General features: G+C 39.1%; 1 protein-coding gene across 3 annotated transcripts in view; it reads right to left on the reverse strand.

Moving 5' to 3' along the window:
- Positions 1–17,413, reverse strand: part of hdac6 (histone deacetylase 6) — a 35,963-nt gene extending 18,550 nt beyond the window's left edge. For 2 of the 3 annotated variants that reach the window (XR_006928267.1, XR_006928266.1), the window contains exons 1-28: positions 17,157–17,413; positions 16,137–16,246; positions 15,409–15,519; positions 15,203–15,288; positions 14,991–15,075; positions 13,850–13,890; positions 13,668–13,764; positions 13,471–13,568; positions 12,680–12,784; positions 12,529–12,597; positions 11,076–11,202; positions 10,913–10,978; positions 10,342–10,401; positions 10,125–10,214; positions 9,821–9,927; positions 9,664–9,731; positions 8,919–9,048; positions 8,566–8,694; positions 8,303–8,471; positions 7,632–7,834; positions 7,144–7,336; positions 6,897–7,046; positions 5,690–5,864; positions 5,237–5,601; positions 4,981–5,124; positions 2,459–2,605; positions 1,664–1,792; positions 981–1,123 (exon numbers count right to left, since the gene is read on the reverse strand). Coding sequence is in view for 1 of the 3 variants with exons in the window: in XM_046870733.1 (XP_046726689.1) it covers positions 1,055–1,123; positions 1,664–1,792; positions 2,459–2,605; positions 4,981–5,124; positions 5,237–5,601; positions 5,690–5,864; positions 6,897–7,046; positions 7,144–7,336; positions 7,632–7,834; positions 8,303–8,471; positions 8,566–8,694; positions 8,919–9,048; positions 9,664–9,731; positions 9,821–9,927; positions 10,125–10,214; positions 10,342–10,401; positions 10,913–10,978; positions 11,076–11,202; positions 12,529–12,597; positions 12,680–12,784; positions 13,471–13,568; positions 13,668–13,764; positions 13,850–13,890; positions 14,991–15,075; positions 15,203–15,288; positions 15,409–15,519; positions 16,137–16,205 (3,282 nt within the window). In the remaining 2 variants the exon portion in view is untranslated. Of the gene's footprint in view, positions 1–540; positions 1,124–1,663; positions 1,793–2,458; positions 2,606–4,980; positions 5,125–5,236; positions 5,602–5,689; positions 5,865–6,896; positions 7,047–7,143; positions 7,337–7,631; positions 7,835–8,302; positions 8,472–8,565; positions 8,695–8,918; positions 9,049–9,663; positions 9,732–9,820; positions 9,928–10,124; positions 10,215–10,341; positions 10,402–10,912; positions 10,979–11,075; positions 11,203–12,528; positions 12,598–12,679; positions 12,785–13,470; positions 13,569–13,667; positions 13,765–13,849; positions 13,891–14,990; positions 15,076–15,202; positions 15,289–15,408; positions 15,520–16,136; positions 16,247–17,156 lie in introns of those variants that run through there. The other variant, XM_046870733.1, reaches the window with a different exon arrangement.
- Positions 17,414–21,871: the final 4,458 nt, after the last annotated feature.

Consider the following 21,871-nt stretch of genomic DNA (forward strand, 5'->3'; position numbering starts at 1 on the left):
ACAAAATAATGATCTGATTCAGATTTTCCTCCTGTTCATTTACTTTCCATTTTGTTAATCGATACATTTTTGAAAGCGAACTCCTTTTAACAACTTTTGCACAGTAATGTATTTCAATTTCAAAAGTCTTAAGAAGCCATGCATTATCATTTTTACTTTCTTTTTTGTTTTCTCAGGATCTTGACATAACAAACATGGTTTCCTCATGATCAGTGCTTCCATTTCAGTGTATTCAGCATAAGAGCATGCTCTCGAGGCTGCATCATGGATCGTTTTACTTGCGTACTTTAGCATGTTAAAGATTTTTTAAAAAAGAAAGAAATTCTTCACATATAAAGTTTATTTGTGTAAGAAAGTTTACAAAAGCAAAGTTTTTTCCCCATTACGCAGACAGAAATTTGTTTAAAGAGGAAAAAGAAGTACGATTGTAAGAATACAGAACAGAAGAACAGTGAACTGTAGTTGAATCTTGCTGTTGAGTCGAACCGTGATGAAATGCATTTTCTATTTTGTAAGTTGAAGTAATACTTTCTGGTCATGTGACTGTAAATACTCCTTTATTATCAAAGAGAACAGTGGGATTATCAGTATTCTAAAGGGATGCCTGGCTGGTGGTGGTCTCCATAAAACCGTCTCCTGATTTCTACTGGTTATGAACCCGTTGTTCGGGTTTGAACGATTATTATTAGAAGACTGAATGAGAAAAATTAACGGTTTTCAATGCGAGGAATAAATAACGAATAGAACGAATTTGTGGAACGATAAACGCGCAGGCGCTCGAACGAGCACCGCTTTGGCACTAACGCAGCGTGGGAGAAAAGCGTCTTCTCACTCCCACTGTAGGTTCATGAGTTGGACTCTTCTGCAGAGAGAAAGAGTTTGGAAAAGAAGACGAGCGTTCAGTGTGAAATCACATTCACACACACATTCAGCTGCGTTATGTAATGTGCAAGCTTCTTACTTCCTCGTACGTGCATGAACACACACACACACACACACACACACTTATCGCCAATTTTTCCTGAACAGGAATCTTCTCATCTTCAGTAATAGATTAGTTGATGGGGGAAATCTCTTCCCCAAACTTAGCAAGGTGAGCTGCATTCTTGGCTTCATACAGTACCTGCAAAGAGAGAGAGAGAGAGAGAGAGAGAGAGAGAGAGAGAGAGAGAGAGAGAATGAGAGGTGGAATAAAGAGAGAGACAGGGAGAAATAGGGAGGGGGGTCGAGAGAGGATAGAGAGAAAGAGACAGACAAAAGGAGATAGAGAGAGGAATGGAAGAGGAATGGAGAGGGGTAGAGAAAAGAGACAGAAAGAGATGGAGAGGGAGAGAGAGAGGGACAGAGAGAAATAAAAGAGAAACAGGTGGAGAGCAGGAAGGGGTAGAGGGAAGATGGGGAGAGAGAAATGGAGAGAGGGTTCGAAGTGGGCAGAGAGAAAGAAAGGGATAGAAAGAGATGGAAAGAGATAAAGAGAGATGGGAAGGGGAAAGAGAGAAAGAGATGGAGAACGAGAGAAAGAGGGAAAGAGAGAGAGACGTTGTGAGCGGTATATAAAGCTGAAAAATAAACAGAACCCTGTTCTGAACTGAAGTGTGTGATGTGTCTCAGGTGAAGGTCAGAGTGAAGGTCAGAGTGAAGGTCAGAGCTCAGGGTCACCCACCTGGTTATGGATGTACGACTCACAGACGTAGCACCACACCGAGAGATCAGCGAAGCTCAGGACCAGAGGGTGAGAGGACATCTGCCCGTGGGCCACCATGTGCTCGTTCACGAAACGCCCACAAAAAACCTGCAGAAACACACACACACACACACACACACACACACACACGCTCGAGAATTTGTTTTTGTGTCTCAAAATCAACACCTGACCGACGATGAAATGCAAAAGGAGCTAAAGTCCAGACCACGTCATAGTAAAAAATATTATATGTGCAATTTGGACACATTTATACAATAATTCTACTAAATCAATCACACGATAGAGGAGAGAAATTTATTTCATACCTTCAACGCTTTTAAAAGACATTCATTTTTAATGGTTATTAATTATGTAGATATTTAATCACTGGCCATATTAAAAGGAACACCTTGCATGCAGCTCTCCAGGCAGCCAATCACGTGCAGCCGTGCGATGCTTTATATCCTACAGGTGCAGGTCGAGGGTTAATGATGTACTGAATACTGATGGGGTTTCAGGGCAATGATTCAATCTATAGTCAAATCCCTGCATGTCCTCCTATTAAATATATTACAAAATCTGTTCTAAGGATATCAAAGCATTTTTTTATATTTAAGAAAAGTGAAAAGGAAAGAAAGGTGCTTTATACTCGTCTCACATACTTTACAACACAGTGAAGTTCTTTAGGGTTAAGGGCCTTGCTCAGGGGCCCCCAAAAGTGGCAGGCCCCCACCCCATGAAATGAATTTCTCTCTTATGTCTTGTCATAAGCACCTTGTAGCAGCAGAGGCAGATCCAGTTCTCCGTTTCGGTGCCACACTCCTCACACGGGCGGAACACGTCGACGCCCCCTGCTGGCACTGAACACACAGACTCCAAGTGTGGGCACCAGGCCAAGGGATCCACTACGTACATTGTGTCCTGAAAGGAGACGACAGTAAGGATGAGATCCTTTCTGACAGATAGATAGATAGATGGATAGATGGATGGATGGATAGATAGTCTTCACAGTAGATCATCCGTCTCCATATCACCCTGTCCTCTACATCTGCCTCCTTCAAACCAACCACCTGCATGTCTTCCATCACCACATCCATAAACCTCATCTTTTCCTCCTTCCTGGTGTCTCCATCCTCAGCATTCTCCTACTGATATACCCCATGTCCCTCCTCAGCACATGTCCAAACCATCTCAATCTAACCTCCCTCACCTTGTCTCCAAAACGTCCCACCTGCGCAGTCCCTCATTTCTAATCCTGTCCACCCTCGTCCCTCTCAATGAAAATCTTCAACTCTGAAATTCCACCTCCAGCTACCGACTTTTACGTAAATATACGACAAAATTACCCCCCAACGTAATTTACAACTTACAGCCATCCTGACTCGTCTAAACAATGTATCTCCACAGTTTTTTGGTCAGACATCTACATCCACATATATACTTTTAAAACCTTAAGCCTTCTGGAGCAAACCAAACCCCTGGGAATTGTTTTGGCTTGGTCTTTGTAGCATAAACATGCTTCTAGATTGTAGACAAAACAATGAACTCGCTAACAAATGCTTTTTGAGTTCACCCGAAATGCTGACAGTGCATGGCTTTTTTCCCCAACCTGTCGATCCTCAAAGTCCCTTCCAGCACTCTGGTTCAGTGTTTTCCACTTTTTCGTTTACAAAAAATGGGAATAGTTTTTCCGATGTTATTTGCGGATAAAATTCTGCCTTATTAAAATAATTCTGCTGTGGTCTAGATCATTTCTAGATCATTCTTATAACAGTATTTGCCACTTCCTGATTTTTTCCCTATAATTTTGCATATTTGTTACACTTCAATAATTCGCATCAATCATCAAGCAAATTTTTTATCACATTTTTCATTTCAAAACCCCAAACCTTTCCAGATTTGAATCTGCAGACTTCCCTAAACCATGTTTAACGTCGTAAAGAATGATTTACCACTCTAGCATGCGATACGTTACAATCTCCGATTTACGTCAGAATCAGAATCTCAGATATTTTCCATGTGATTAGTTGCACAATAGGGGGCGCAGTACTGTCGATCTTTTGAACACGGATATTTTTCCATCCAGTCAGCAAAAACGTAGCTTTTTAAAAAAGGCTGTTTTTACATCGCAGCCTGGACTTTGAAAAGGGAGGCTTTCTAAAAGGTTGACACGTTTTTAGTCGTTGCCACGACGTATCAAAATGCAGGAAAGTTAATAAAAGGCAGCAGAAAAGACGAAGTTCGAACCGTTTCAGACGGGTTTTTTTTTAGACGTGTGGATGAAATTTGATTAAATGCTAATAAATAATAATAATAATAATAAAAGAGGGGGAAAAAATCTACCCAAACCTGCCTGTGTGAAATAGACTATGTGAAAAAGTAATTGCTCCTAAACCTAATAAGTGGTTGTGCCACCCGGTGTGGAGGAATTCTGGCCCATTCTTCCTTGCAGAAGTGTTTTATTTTCACATTAGAGTATTTGAAGGTCATGCCTGTTTAAGGTCATTCTTTTTTTTGAGCCATTCAGAGGTGGACTTTCTGGTAACGCCAAGTTACCTTGAGCTTGAGATCAAAAACTGATGGCTGGATATTCTCCTTCAGGATTTTTTTGGTAAAGCGCAGAATTCATGATTCCATCAATTGTAGCAAGTCATCAAGGTATTGAAGCTGCAAAGTAGCCCCAGACCATCACACTACCACCACCATGTTTAACTTTTGGTATAAAATGTTTATTCTTTTTTTTTTTTTATACCAGATGTTACTGGATGCACACCTTCCAAAAGGTTCAACTTTTGTCTCATCAGCCAACAGAATATTTGCCCAAAAGCCTTGGGGATAATCAAGATGTTTTTTTTGGCAAATGTTAGATGAGATTTTGTGTTTTTTGTGTTCCAAATACCTGTCCTTCAGTCGTGTTCGTTCACGCAGTATTCTGTCCCCAATGTGCCTTTAAGCCTGGGATCAATCACAACGCAGGAGCTCAATAAACCTGTTTTCTAATCCTTCTTTTGCATCAAATTGCACAAGGATTAGAGCAACACGTACAAGACAACATGTCACATCTTCCATTGCTCGAGTGACCCAATCTGTTTTTTGGATGGATTTTTTCCCCCTAATTTACGCTTTATTCTCAAATAAGATCCATGTAATTGCTGAAACTTGCAAAATGCACAAATTATTTACAAGTCAAAGCTGAAAATGTGGAAAAACTGGGAATATTAAATGTCTTCCTTAAGCTAATCAAGCAAAAAGTATAGTCAAAGACACCACACAGGAACAGATGGGAGATATCGTACCCCAGCCAGGTCCACGGGTCCACACACGAGCTCAAAGACGGACTTCTTCGTGTATCCACATGCTCCCCCAAGCGCAGAACTCTCCTGATCAGAAACAGCCCTGGCGTCCGATTCTCCCTCTGCCGGCGCTACCGACTGCATGACCTGAAAAAATAAATGTAGGTTTCATCAAGAAATAAAAAACATCACCTTATCTCCTCACGATTTAATCAAATCGAATCCGATTCCTGATTCTACAAAAACCTAAATGGTTCACCTGTTTCTCCTGTTTGATGGGCGTGGATTCTGCTTTTACATCGCCGTCCTCGATGCCTCTTCCGATGCCTCGAATAGGCGACACTTCCTGCACTGCTGACGAGTCCGTCTGTGGGCTCAGCTTCACTTTGGGTCTAGCTCCGCCCACAGGGGCAGAGGCGGGGCTGGAAGTGGCAGACGTGCTCAGGTCCAGAGAGTGCAGGCCTTGGGTGAGCTCGTCCAGTCCTGAGTCCTCCTGCTCGGTAGGGGGCGATGTTGGTGAGGTCACTGTGGGACGCGGTTGAGGAGTGACTTGAGGAGATTTTTTGCCTTTTCCACGTGGCGTGTGCTTGATTTTAGGCAAGGACGTCCGCAGAGACTCAGGAACTGCGAGAGAATACAATTCAGAGGAGATTAAAGTGGTTTATTTAACGGATCTGGCTGATATTTATTTATTTTATAGTCAAAGCCTCACTCTGTATTCGGAGAGACCTCCAGTAGGGGGCATGTGCTCGCAAGACGTTGTTGATGCTAACAATGGCGCTGTGGTTTGGCGGGGGCAGGGGTGGCAGCTGCGGGGGCGCATCACCCAGGAGCATGCTGGTGCACATGGCCATTGATGTGGAGATGGACATGAGGTTATAACCTCCCTGTGTGGAAAAAGAGATGAGAAATACATGGGTTGGGGTTGAAGATCTCCTGCTTTAGAGCTCTGACCTCAACACTACTGAACAACTTTAGGATGGATGTTTCACACTAAATACACTCCAGGCCTTCTCACCTCACCTACATCAGTACCTGACTTTACTGACACCCCTGTGGCTGAATTAATCTCCAAAGAATCTAGGAGAACATCTTCCCAGAAGATTGGAGCTTGTCATAACAGCAAACGAGGACTAAATATGGAATGGGATGTGGAACGGGTGAACATCCTGTGCTGTCCTTCTTTCAACTCAAGACCAAAGCATTCTTATATTGGTGTGTGGAACTTAATACTTTTGAGAACCCATAAGGATCGTTTGAGATGATTTAGTGTTTTCTCACCATTTTCCAGGTTTCAAACCCAGAAAACTAGAGGTTTACATCGGTTTTGCAGATTAATCGGCACCGATAGTTAATTGCTGGAAAACTCTTTCTATCTATATATCCATACCGATAGTTTTTCCGGGTTGCGTTATACAGTACGAGAGCGGCCTCTAGAGGCGAATCACTAATGCCACATGCTGTTTATTTGAAGTGCATTTGTTTTCATTCATTTTGAATGCAACTGTTTGTGTTTATTACTTGCTGTTTAATTTTGAATGCATCTTTCATTTTCCTCGATATATATTCATATAATTAATATAGTCATATTTATTTAATTTTGTACATTTCATGATTCAGTAAATTTTTGTTATTATTTTAGATTTTTGTAATAAAGCTCAGGTTAATTTTACATAGTGTGTTTTTTTTTAACTATTGGTTGATTAATCAGTCATCGGCAAGTACGATCCTAGCTATCGGTGTCGGTAAAATCCAGTCGACAAATCGGTTGACCCGTACAGAAAACGTCAGCTTTTCCATCCTGTATCTATTATAATTGTGCAAAAACTAATTAATTCTGTACTCTTAAAATGGATAGTATACTTGTACATAACATATTATACGTGTAATATCGGCGTTTTGTGGTTTTTGTGAATCACCTCTAAAATGAGAAGCACTCGTCCTGCTGCTAGACTCTGCAGCTGGTGCGTGAGATGAGCGTAGCACGCCGGGGTCACCTGATACCCCCCTAACGAGTCACCTCGAGCGGCATCGAACCCGGCCGACACCAGGACCAGCTCTGGAGCAAACTGCAGCAGCAACATGCAAAACAGAATGTCTTGAAAACGTAATTTATTGAGATGTAATCGAGATGTTACGCATGTGTGTATGTGTGTGTGTGTTGACCTCTCGTGCGATCGGCATCACCACATGGTGGAAGGCTGCTAGATACTCCGGGTCGCCCATCTTTGCTTTGTTCCAGGGAATGTTCACGTTGTAACCCGCACCTTTCCCCCGGCCCACTCTGTTGTAATCGGCGTCCTCGGAGGAGGGGAAGAAGATGCCTTCATCGTAGCGATGGAGGGAGATGTAGAGAACGCTGCAACAAAAGGCCAATATTAAAAACAGCCAGACACTATTAAACGATCAAGAGATTTACAATTACTGATCTCACATAAAAAGTAAAAAACAAACAATAAACAACAGGGAAATGGTAAAAGGGCGCAAGTCGCTGCACTGAAAGTTGTATAATGCAGCTCAGTTGTTCCATTGCATCAGATGCCACCGTTTTTACAAGGGGGTCATAACGTATGTAAATAAAACAGTGCACTAAATAGTGAATAAAATGACTTCAGGTAAAAGCTGTCGCACTCCAGAGACCGAAATCCTTCTACCTGTTATCGTCCTCGAAGATATGCTGGATGCCGTTGCCATGGTGCACGTCCCAGTCGAGGATGAGAACGCGCAATGCATCGTGGGAAATGCGCTGCGCGTAGCGGGCAGTCAGGGCAGCCGTGTTAAAGAAGCAGAAGCCGCAGGCGGTGTCTCTTTCTGCGTGATGGCCCGGAGGACGTACGATAGCCACACCGTTCCTCACCTACACAGGAAGAGAAGATGAGAAGAACTTTAAACCACTTCACACATCTTAGTTCACCAATCAGGATGGGCAAGTCTAGTTGGCTATATTTGGGACAGAGGGGTATGGAGACGGATGATCCGCTGTGGCGCCCCCTAATGGGAGAAGCCGAAAGAAGAAGTAATAGTAAATATATAAAAGCACTGATAACAGGTTTAGTATAAATAAAAAGGCTAGAAATTATATTTGTTTCTGGTGCTTTTATTTTGAAAGGTGGAAGGAAGGATGCCAGGGGACCGGGGGGCCTCCAATATATATTTTGCCGAGGGCCTCCAAATATCTAGAGCCGGCCCTGGATACCAGTCTGGGGGAAAATCTGATCTTGATGGCTTGACCGTAGGAGCTATCGTGAAGGACGAGCTCACTTGAGTACTTGACATTATTGAACTGACAGTGTGTGTGTGTGTATGAACAGTGAGAGAACCCCACCTGACCAGTAAGGATGGACTGTACCACGTTGAAACACGCCCCGGCTGAGAGAAGTGCGCACTTATAGCTCTCTTTACTGATGTAGATTGAATTGTAATCATCTCCGAGCCTCTTCAGGTCTCGGGGCTTCATCTGCTCGGTGCTCTTTATGGTAGCGATGTACTCGGTCCTGATCAACAGAAAAGGAGAAAAAGCGAGAAGAACAGTGTGAGTGTGTGAACTATCACTCCCCCTGCACGTGTTCGTTTCCTAGTGTGTTTTACCCGTGACAAAGCGCAAGCTCGTCCTCTGTAGCGAAACGTGCCGGGATCCGCTGGCAACGATCCACCAGCCCCAGATCTTCATGGTGGCAGAAGATCCGGAAGATTCTTTGCGGGAGCTCAGGGTGATGGCTGGAGCAGCAGATGCACACAAAAAAAACATAAAGAAAGCATGTAATTATTGTTTTTTCTTCTGATTATTCAGCAACGTTCCGATGAATTAACTAAAAAGCTTTCAAACCTGAATAAATTAATATAAATAATATTAATAAAATAATTATTCACTTAATATTTAAAATTTTACCGAAACTTTTAAAGTCTCACTGTAAGCACGTGTGTGTGTGTGTGTGTCTCACCTGTCCCACATGTTGTGATGCTCCATCATCTGATCGTCATAAACGAGTCCAGTCGCTTGTACGGAGGATTCCAGTTTCTCCACACACACAGCTGAGGGTGAGGTTTCTGCCTCTGAAAGAGAGCCTCCCTCTGGGAGAAATGGACACACACACACACACACACGCATATACATATATATATATATATATATATATATATATATATATATATATATATATATATATATAAAATTTCAGGTCAATTTAGACACAGACAAGGACACATAGACACACACAGACAGGCATAGACACACAGACAGACGGACACACACAGACAGACAGACACAGACAGACATAGACATAGACGCACACACACTGTAATACGTTTCTACTACACAGCAATTACTGCTATATTGCACAAAATGCTGAGGAAACATTTTTATTTATTATATCATTAGTGTGTGTCTTATAAACAAAAAGGGATAAAACTTATAAATTATTAATTTATCCATTTAAAATTGTATATTCTTAATCTATTTATTACAGTATATAGAGTGCTATACGAATATTATTGAACTGAATTGAGTGCATCAAGTACAGTCACTCACACACACACACACACACACACACACACACACACACACACACACTGTAACTTGTGATACACAAGCTCAGATTCATGAGAGTACACCCACTGACTGATCTCTATAATCAAAAGACCTCATAATACTCAACGTACCATCAATGTGGACAGGTTCGGACTTACCCAGAGTCTGCAAGCTGCTCCAAAACGGATACAGAGCGCAAAGCGTCTTCGAGATGGACTTCAGAGCACTGTAACAGACAAGCGAAAGAGAAGTGAAACACTGGTGGAAGCATGGGGTCTTGTCGAGACGCAGGAAGACGTCGCGGGCGTGTCTGACCTCTCGCTCGGCGCTCCTGAAGAGTTCAGATGAGGGCAGGCGTCACCCAAAAGCGACCTCAAACTGGCACAAGCCGCTTCCGCTGTGGCCTGCAAGTTATATCCTCCCTGAAAAAGAAAAATCTTGTTATGCTCTTATCAGTATCAGAATGCTTTATTGATGCCACAGGGAAAATTGGTATCTAGAGCTTGATTGGACCTGCTGATTAGCATGCTAGCCATAAAGGTGGACCTTGGCATCATTTCAACCTAAAAATTGACGACTTCGGCAAGTCGCTATGGCAACACAGAGAGATATGACGTACCTCCAAAGCGAGCACGATTCGACCCCCGGCCAGACCCATCAGCATGTGGGTCAGTACAGAGAAACACTGCGGGCTCACACGCATCTCACCCTATACACACACACACACACACACAAACACACACACACACACAAACACAAGCATTATTACATCCATAGTGCTGCATGATACATACAAGACATACGTGACATAGAGAAAAGAAAAATCCGTGTTCCACCTTGGGATCACCAGCTACGGAGTCAAAGCCAGCAGCCACTAATACAAGCTCAGGCTGAAACTGCAACACACACACACACACACACACACACACACACACACGGATCAGCAGTCATACAACAGGGATAATAATTAAGTGTGTTAAGTAAAATTTTAAACATAAAAAGTTCATTATAAGCAACCAGTCAATTAAACAAACATACACTGTATGGCCAAAAGTATTTGGACACCGCCTCCACCCATATGTGGTTCTTCCCCAAAAAATGTTACCACAAAGTTCGAGGCACACAATTACATAGAATGCCATTGATTGCACTACAAATACATTACAGTCCCAAACCTGACAATACCCCCGTGCACAAAGCCAGCTCCATGAAGATCTGCTTTACATGGGTTGGACTGGAAGATCTCCTGCTATAGATCGCCAACCTTATCGAACACCTTTAAGATGTTGGATGATGGATTTCTCCAAACTTTTGGCCATATAGTGTAATATTATCAGTAACACAAATAAATAAATAAATAAATAAATAAATGAAATGGCTGTGTGATTTGAGGAGTGTGCTCCGTACCTCGTAGGCCACAGGCAGCAGAATTCTCTGGAACGCAGAGACGTAATCTCCGTCCTCCATCCCGGTCTGAACACCAACACGTACAGCAATGAAAAAAAAACATCATTAGTGAGCTACTAAAGCGCTCGTTCGCTCTTTATTTCATGAGTGAGGTGTGTTGAACCTTGTTCCAGGGCACGTTGATGTTGTAGCCCTCGCCTGGTCCTGATCCCACAGCGCTGCTGTCTCCCTCGGGGAGGTGAGGCCAGAACGAACCCTCCTCATACCGGTGTACAGAGAAATACAGGACACTGTGATGAGAAACGAAGACAGAGTGAGGGAATATACTGTATAAAAAAATTTATAAATACAAAATAAATAAAAAACATAGTAAAATAGCTGAGGAAAGAAAAGACATTTTTCTGCAGTCACCATTTTCAGAAGGTAGGAAAGAACAAAGCTAAGACTGATGAAAGGAAGAACTAGAAAGAAAGAAAGAAAGAAAGAAAGAACTAAAGGAAGACAGCAATGACTGAAGGAATGATTGGAAGAAAGAAAGAAAGAAAGAAAGAAAGAAAGAAAGAAAGAAAGAAAGAAAGAAAGAAAGAAAGAAAGAAAGAAAGAAAGAAAGAAAGAAAGAAAGAAAGAAAGAACTAAAGGAAGGCAGCAATGACTGAAGAATAATTGGAAGAAAGAAAGAAAGAAAGAAAGAAAGAAAGAAAGAAAGAAAGAAAGAAAGAAAGAAAGAAAGAAAGAAAGAAAGAAAGAACTAAAGGAAGGCAGCAATGACTGAAGGAATGATTGGAAGAAAGAAAGAAAGAAAGAAAGAAAGAAAGAAAGAAAGAAAGAAAGAAAGAAAGAAAGAAAGAAAGAAAGAAAGAAAGAACTGAAGGAAGACAGCAATGACTGAAGGAATGATTGGAAGAAAGAAAGAAAGAAAGAAAGAAAGAAAGAAAGAAAGAACTAAAGGAAGGCAGCAATGACTGAAGGAATGATTGGAAGAAAGAAGAAAGAAAGAAAGAAAGAAAGAAAGAAAGAAAGAAAGAAAGAAAGAAAGAAAGAAAGAAACGAACGATTGAAAAAGAAATGAAGGAACGATTGAAAGTAAGAAATGAAGGAACGATTGAAAGAAACAAGCAAAAACTTTCGGAAAGAAAGAAGGAAGGAAGAAAAGAAGTGAATAAAAGGAAGGAAGGTAATAAGGACAGCAGCAATGACTGAAGGAAGGACTAAAGAAACGAGAAAAGGAAGCAAGGACTAAAGGAAGGAAGGATGCAAGAAAGGAAGGACTGAAAGAAGAAAGGGCTGAAAGAAGAAAGAAAGGGTTGAAGGAGAAAAGGACTGAAGGAAGGAAGGAAGGAAGGTAATTATTAAGAACAGTCTAAAACAGTGCTGATTTGATGAATGAAGTTTAAGATGTTTCAGAGTTCAGGCCAGAATAAATATTGGATGTTCCTGAAGCTCACAGCAAAAAAGCTAAAAATGAATTAAAGTTTCAGGGTTTAAGATTTAATTTGCAATGCAAATCTGCACAAACCATTCAGAACATTTAGTTGGCGTTTGAATATATTTTGCATAACAGCGGTGAGGTGGGAATGTAGACCTGAATGTTCTTTTTTTCTAAAGTCTGCACGCACCTGGGGTCCTCTTGGAAGATGTACTGGATTCCCTGACCGTGATGCACATCCCAGTCCACAATCAGAACCCTGGAACCCAAAACCACATACACGTAAAGAAACACACACAGTTTTGAAGGGAAGCTCGTCCCCGAGGCGAATGCACTCTTACCGCTGGACGCCGTGATGTTTCTGAGCGTAACGTGTCGCCACTGCTACGTTATTGAACATGGAGTATCCGTTCATCTGCTCCGCCTGGGCATGGTGTCCTGGAGGCCTGCGAGCAGACAGAACGTTTCATTGCTAATTCAATTAGGTGAGGAATCGCCAACATGCTAGGTGTGTGCTACAGGGTTTTAATGAAGGACAATTCGGTCGTGGAGATGATCGGCTCTTCAGCTGTGAAGACTGATGTTTCACCTCAGGATTGAACACAAACACTCAGCTCCTGATGTACACAGGACGATGTCTTAAGCCACACTAACTTATGAGGGTCGGTGCTCCCTGTGACTGTGCGAGCAGCTTCGTGCTGCCATCTGTTGGTGTGTTCCGAAACCAGTCTCGATATTCTTCGGTTTTATCTGCCTCTAAAGGCGAATCGCTGACGCCACATTCTGTTTATTCGAAGTGACCTGTTTTTTAATATTCATTTTGGAACTGCACGCATTATTTTCTTGAATGTTTATTCATATATTCAAATTTATTTCATTTGGCACATTTACATAATTCGATACAGTGTTTTTATTTTAGATTTCCATCAATTTCAGCACTATTTGACATGGAGTGTTATGTTTTTGGGTTTTCTGTCCAGTAACCAGTAAAAAAAAAAAAAAATCTGTTAATTGATTGATTATCGGCGAATACGATCCAAGATATCGGTATCAGTAAAATCCACCTGTAGTACGAATAAATGAATAAATAAAATACGGGATTGAAAACGGAAACCGTGCTTCTAAAGATCACCTGCACACGGCGAAACCATTGCGTAGCTCGGACTTCATCACCTTGTCGACCAGCTGGAGGAGGGAGCCAGCAGCCAGACAGGCACATGAGAAAGAGTCCTACACACACACACACACACACACACACACACACACAAATGAACCCACTTTGTCCAAACACATGGTCAGGACAGGAGACGAGAGCGTAGCAGGTCTTACAGGATGGAGGTAGACAGAATCATATCGATCAGCGACGCACTTCAGCTCCACTTCCGTCATCTTCTGCGTGGACTTCAGGAACTCAACGTATTCCTTCCTGTCACGTGCAAACAGCAGAAATCAGTACCACACGCAGTCACTCCAGCACTACTACACCGATCGCACGTTATCAACAGACTCACGTGTGAACCAGGGAAAGTTCCTCCTCTGATGCAGCTCTTGTCTGAAACATGAACAGAAGCAGTTATGAAAACACTTGCAGCTTACTAAAGGTATAACCAAAAGTTTGTGGACACCTGATTAGAAGATTGCCATTTGCTTCTTCCTGAAATTCTCCTTCCACATGTAGTCTCTATTCCTGTAATAACAAGCTCCATTCTTCTGGGAAGATGTTCCACTAGATTTTTGGAGTGTGTTCGAGGAGATTTTGCTATTTCAGCTAGTTAGTAAATGATGCTAGATTTGTGCACAGGGGGACTGTCAAGCAGGTTTGGATCATCAAGTTCAAGTGTCTTCACAATCACAAATGTGTGCCTCTAACTGTGAAAGTCGGGTGTCCCAATTGAAAGAACGTCTTTTAATGCATCACAAAACAGTGGAATAAGCCAAATCAACTTCTATTAAATTAATTATAATTAAAAAAAAATTATGATTTTTGACACAAAATGTAAAAAAAAAATAGATATAATTGTTTCCCCCTGACTCCAATGGATGACTTCTATTTTAGAAACCTTATTTTAGACCTTAATGTTATCAACGATGATGATATCAGATTATAAACATAGTAAAAAGAATAATTATATATATATATATATATATATATATATATATATATATATATATATATATATATATATATATATATATATAAAATATAGGACATGGTAGGATCAGAGGGTCACAAGTTCAAATCAAAGCACCACAAACCCACCAATGTTGGGCCCCTGAGCAAGGCCCTCAACTACTCAACTACTGAGCAAGTCTCTCTGAATAAGAGTGTCTGATAAATGCTATAAATGTAAATGTATAGATGATGTATTATTTGTTTATTTAAGGTATATATCCTTCTCCTTATCTGTAATCAGACACGTGGATGTCCGTTGTCTCGTCTTATTTTTGATTTTTTTTTTTAAGCGTCGTATTTCAAAAACATGAGACATGAAAATTCAAAAGATGAAAGAAATCCAAAAAAAAAAAAAAAGGGAAAAAAAATCATTTTAAGTTTTAAACGGCTTGATTTTAGTTTTTTTATTCATAGTGAAATATCAATACTGAAACAACTATTAGAACAGTGTTCTGTAGCTCCATGTTTGTGTTCCTCACCTCCACCTGCACGCAGCGAGACAGCAGCCCCTCCGTCTCCATCATCTTCACTATAGCACTCAGTCTCTCTGGACACTCCGGGTGACTGCAGGGGCAAGAGGGAGAAAAATATTATATATAAAAAATATATATATATATATATATATATATATATATATATATATATATATATATATATATATATCTGAGATATATTCAGATCCTGAAGTCACCTGGAATCCCACAGGCAGCGATGACGGGAAAAGACATCAGAGTAAACCAGGCCGGTTCCTGTCACCTTCGGCTTATCTTGCAAACACTGACACCACACACATACACAAACAGACAAAAAACAGAAAACGTTTTCGGAACAGAAAAACGTGAGCATACATCACACGTAGAAACAAAGGTGAGATCAAACATGGACAGAGAAGCGTACCATGTTCCCGAGTTTGTTGGTCATCTCCTGTTCTGCTTTGCCTCGGTCACGTCTACCTTTATTTCGAGCCTCCTGGAGACTTGGTTTCTGGCTGCGTTTGCTGTTTTCCCGCTGACACACACACACACACACACACACACACACACACACACACACACACAGAGTTAATCACAAACCAGACAAAAACAAGGATTAGAATTTTAAACCCTGACTTTCAAACGATGAAAAAAAAACAACAACACCAAAAGTATTGGGACACCCTGGACACACACCTGGAGCCATGCGATTGTATTAAACGTCTCTGGATGTGGGAACGTGAAATTTTTTCCTTCCCTTAAACTAAACGACTCAAAACCTCCGGCTTGGCCACGATGCCCCTGCGCACAAAGCCGTGCTCTAAACTGGTTGAAGTGAAAAATCTCCTGCTATTGAACTCTATTGAACAGCTTTGGGATGAATTTTTCACTCTGACTGAACCCCAGGCCTTCTCACCTCACCTACAAGAAACCTGACTTCACTAACACACTCGTGGATGAAGAAATCGCCACAAATCTTCATAAAATCTAGCGGGACACCTTCTCTGAAAAGTGAAGCTTATTATAACAGTAAATAGGCGTAAATGTGGAATGGGGCGTTGAAGAAAAGCTTGAACTGGATTCATCATGTGGGCAAAAATAAATCATAGGAATCCAGTTTAGGAGAAAATAACATAGATGGAAGGTTCTTACCTTGCCAGAGCCCTGCGATGTTTTCTTCGGGGAGCGTTTCGGACCTTTCGGTGTTTGATCAGAGTCCATGATAATATAACGATTCCACACCCTGTCAGCGAATCTACATCCTGTTTTACAAACAAATGAGTTTCATTAAAGACTCAAAGCACAACCGAATTTTCCTTGCGATTTGTTTTCCCTCTAAAGCCGAGCTACACCTCGATATTCTGGTTTGCTCTTCTGATATCGTTCTTTATTCACTGATGGCCATGATTTCTTATCATTTAAAATAAAAACGTATTATTTTACATCCTATGGCTTTTGAGAGTCACGTGCATGCTCCTTTTGTTACAATGCAACAAACCTTGTAACTGTATTAACATTTACTTTGACCAAACAAATCTAGAAATGTCCAGACGTTCCACTGGACACTTCGTTTTTCTCCAAACATTCAGCTGAAATACTTTGCAGTTCCTCTTGGAGTTCTTCACTAGATTTCTCCCTCATCCCAGAGCAGTTTAATAGGATTTAGGTGCAGTGACTGGGCAGGTTGTTCCATGATAGACGTCACTCCAGACGAGTGTTTGCTCTCTAAATAACGGTTCCAATGAGCCGCAGTCCAGACGGAACTGCTTGGTGTTGAAGGAATGGGAGCCATGAGTTGTTGCATAGGAACAGAAGGAACATGCATGTGTCTCAAAAGACTCCACACTTTTGACAGACTGTAAGTAATAAATGTCCGCACATGTTAAATGTTCTTTTACTCAAAAATTTAAAAAAATTATAAATATTGTGTTTTATATCATTGTTATTTTGATGCATGAAGGAAATCACATCACAAATTTTTTTTTTGAGGTTTTGCAATTACATTTTGCAAACACAATGCAGGCAATAATCTTATTATTATTATTATTATTATTATTATTAATAATAATAATAATAATAATAGAAAGAACAGGAAGAGGACGAATACTTATATAGCCATTAATGTTACTATATAAAAACTATTACATATTAATAATCTTTATAATGACTTACAATTTTCTCCAAATACTAATAATAATAAACACTGCTTGATTGACTTGCTTTCTCTTGCGTTTTCAGCTCCTCCAACAAAAATGAGATCTAAAAACCATTTTATAACACGACAAAAATATATATCTCTTTTTTTAAACTATAAATTGCATAGAAATTTGATGCAATAAAAAAGGAGGCACTTAAAGCCTTAAAAAGTATTTAATTAAAGCAATAAGGCCAGGATCAGTGTTTTTTTCAGGCCAACGCGCCCAAACACCTTCACCCACAGGCTGAACTACAAATCACACCATTAATCCCTGTTAAGGGCGCACAATTGCACAAACTCTACACACTACAAAGTGCACTTACGTAGGGAATTTGTAGTTTTTTGAAACGCAGCCTTCCCGTCGCGCAGCTGCGTGCGAAAACCCGTCAGTCGCGTGATGATGACGTCAACGACATCCCGTTTACTTCGTTTGCATGGCTCTCGATTATAAATATAATCTCGATTATGTCATCGCGATTATTTATTTCTGTGATTTCTTTCGATATTATTGTGAGAGATTTTTTTTCCTTGTTTTATTATTATAGTTAGCATGGTAAAATATTGCTGAAATTGCAGCTAATTATTTTAGATTTTTTTTATTGTATTTAAACGTATTAATTTATAGCTGATATGGTCGCTTTTATTTCTATATACATTTTTATGTTTATACTTTAAATAAAGTAAGCTATTTTGAAGCCCCGCCCTCATTTAAAATGAAAGACTCTTCCTGATTGGTCAAGCTGCTGATTCAAACTGCGCGCGCCTCAAATGATTTGTTTGTTTGTTTTTGTTTATTTATTTATTTATTTATTCACTCATTTGTTTATTGCAAATTTTTTCTACGAAGTGCCAAAGTTGCCATGGCACCTTCATTTATGATGCCATAAAATAATTAAAATTGATTAAATTAATTTTTGCAATTCAGCTTTATTTGTTTAACACCTTTAACATTTTCCTAAAGCAGCTTTACTAAGATAAAAAAAATAAAGCTATACATTTTCAATTTATATTTCAGTCCATATAAGTTTATCCTTAATAATTGAGTGGATGGATTGAAGAAAAACCTTGAAAGGAACCAGACTCAAAAAGGGACCCATCCTCATCTGACCCGTCCTTATAGTGTATGTAGTCGATTTATTTTTAGAAAAATGCCTAGAAAGCATGAATCCTGTCCTGTATGTAGCTCTATGTTGTTTATTTAGCACTAGGGTCCTGGTAAAATGTTTTATTTCACTGTGTACTCCACCAGCTATATACAGATAAATTACAAAAAAAGCTTCTTGATCTGACTCGACTTAAGTACAGGACAATAAAAATGCAAAATAGGTCTTCAAGATCAAGTCTAGTTAATTACTGCCTAGCAAAGTATTGTTGTTTTAGCCGAATACTGTACAGTACACTAAAACGAAAAACACGTGTCACCGGGACCGAGGTCACAACACAACACAATGAAACACAAGTGACAGTGCAGCACTGAGCAGGACAGTAGATGTGTGTGTAATGAATGGACATTCGGCTTCGGTTTTTCCTTCCCACAGCCGCCACTGGCTTGCTCATTAGGGACAAACCTTACAATTAAGGATAAAAAAATGTATAAGGCTTAAACTTATAGATTCTATCTACTTTTTTGTTGTTGCAAAGCTGCTTTGAGACAGTGTACATTGTTAAAAGCATCTACAAATACAATTGAATGTGTGAGAGTGCAAGTAAATTGTCCATATATATATATATATATATATATATATATATATATATATATATATATATATATATATATATATATATATATATATATATATCCAGTTCAAACTCTATAACTCCACTCTGAGTGTTAAACAGCTGGTCCACAATATAGATAATATAGATATTGATATAGAGATTGTCACGCCACATTTATATATAATGTCAATATCTTGAGCAATTATGTGCAATAATAATAATAAACACTGCTTGATTGACTTGCTTTCTCTTGCGTTTTCAGCTCCTCCAACAAAAATGAGATCTAAAAACCATTTTATAACACGACAAAAATATATATCTCTTTTTTTAAACTATAAATTGCATAGAAATTTGATGCAATAAAAAAGGAGGCACTTAAAGCCTTAAAAAGTATTTAATTAAAGCAATAAGGCCAGGATCAGTGTTTTTTTCAGGCCAACGCGCCCAAACACCTTCACCCACAGGCTGAACTACAAATCACACCATTAATCCCTGTTAAGGGCGCACAATTGCACAAACTCTACACACTACAAAGTGCACTTACGTAGGGAATTTGTAGTTTTTTGAAACGCAGCCTTCCCGTCGCGCAGCTGCGTGCGAAAACCCGTCAGTCGCGTGATGATGACGTCAACGACATCCCGTTTACTTCGTTTGCATGGCTCTCGATTATAAATATAATCTCGATTATGTCATCGCGATTATTTATTTCTGTGATTTCTTTCGATATTATTGTGAGAGATTTTTTTTCCTTGTTTTATTATTATAGTTAGCATGGTAAAATATTGCTGAAATTGCAGCTAATTATTTTAGATTTTTTTTATTGTATTTAAACGTATTAATTTATAGCTGATATGGTCGCTTTTATTTCTATATACATTTTTATGTTTATACTTTAAATAAAGTAAGCTATTTTGAAGCCCCGCCCTCATTTAAAATGAAAGACTCTTCCTGATTGGTCAAGCTGCTGATTCAAACTGCGCGCGCCTCAAATGATTTGTTTGTTTGTTTTTGTTTATTTATTTATTTATTTATTCACTCATTTGTTTATTGCAAATTTTTTTTCTACGAAGTGCCAAAGTTGCCATGGCACCCTTCATTTATGATGCCATAAAATAATTAAAATTGATTAAATTAATTTTTGCAATTCAGCTTTATTTGTTTAACACCTTTAACATTTTCCTAAAGCAGCTTTACTAAGATAAAAAAAATAAAGCTATACATTTTCAATTTATATTTCAGTCCATATAAGTTTATCCTTAATAATTGAGTGGATGGATTGAAGAAAAACCTTGAAAGGAACCAGACTCAAAAAGGGACCCATCCTCATCTGACCCGTCCTTATAGTGTATGTAGTCGATTTATTTTTAGAAAAATGCCTAGAAAGCATGAATCCTGTCCTGTATGTAGCTCTATGTTGTTTATTTAGCACTAGGGTCCTGGTAAAATGTTTTATTTCACTGTGTACTCCACCAGCTATATACAGATAAATTACAAAAAAAGCTTCTTGATCTGACTCGACTTAAGTACAGGACAATAAAAATGCAAAATAGGTCTTCAAGATCAAGTCTAGTTAATTACTGCCTAGCAAAGTATTGTTGTTTTAGCCGAATACTGTACAGTACACTAAAACGAAAAACACGTGTCACCGGGACCGAGGTCACAACACAACACAATGAAACACAAGTGACAGTGCAGCACTGAGCAGGACAGTAGATGTGTGTGTAATGAATGGACATTCGGCTTCGGTTTTTCCTTCCCACAGCCGCCACTGGCTTGCTCATTAGGGACAAACCTTACAATTAAGGATAAAAAAATGTATAAGGCTTAAACTTATAGATTCTATCTACTTTTTTGTTGTTGCAAAGCTGCTTTGAGACAGTGTACATTGTTAAAAGCATCTACAAATACAATTGAATGTGTGAGAGTGCAAGTAAATTGTCCATATATATATATATATATATATATATATATATATATATATATATATATATATATATATATATATATATATATATATATATATCCAGTTCAAACTCTATAACTCCACTCTGAGTGTTAAACAGCTGGTCCACAATATAGATAATATAGATATTGATATAGAGATTGTCACGCCACATTTATATATAATGTCAATATCTTGAGCAATTATGTGCAATAATTTCAGTGCAATAATAATTGTTACATGTGCAATATTTTGTATATCTATCACTGTAGTCTGACATTTTCTGCCCTCTGTTTCACTGCTGCTACGCATTTCATTTCATTTAATATATAACTTCATATGTATATTTATTAGGTCTGTCAAAACAAACGCATTAATAACACGTTAACGCAAATCCAATTTAACGTGCGATTAATGCATCGTGCATTACCATTTGACCATTTTTGTTATATGTCCTTACACATTTATTCAGTACGTCCTTTCTTTACTCAGATATATATTTAAAAAAATTAAAAAATCTCAAATCAGCACCAAAATCCGCCATCATGCACACATCCGGCGATTAAAACCGTCCGTGTGGAAACAAGCAAACAAAAGTTTTCTTTGGTGTCCTGATGATTTATGTAATTTAAAACACTATAAACACTTTCAAACATTTACAAGAATATTTCATCTTCATGGTCTATGTTAAGTTTAATTTCACTAACAACAAACATACATTTGTATAATGCATAATTTTGTTCATGCCCATGTTGAGTAGCGTATTTAAAAGAAATTGCAATTAAGGTGTGACTAATCACAAGTTAAATAGGACCTTTACACCATGCATGCAGTAGTAATAATAATACAAATTATACAAAATTATACAAATAATAATTAAATAAGAGGAAGAAGAACTTGTTTTATTTTTTTTTTTTCACTTAAATCTTTAATTTGCATGGCAGTGTTTCTGCATGGCTTTTACTGTACCTAAACACAATGCATGCAATAATAATAATAATAATAATCATAATCATAATTATAATCATA

The sequence above is a fragment of the Silurus meridionalis genome, chromosome 17 (assembly GCF_014805685.1).
Source record: "Silurus meridionalis isolate SWU-2019-XX chromosome 17, ASM1480568v1, whole genome shotgun sequence".
NCBI classification, from domain to species: Eukaryota; Metazoa; Chordata; class Actinopteri; order Siluriformes; family Siluridae; genus Silurus; species Silurus meridionalis.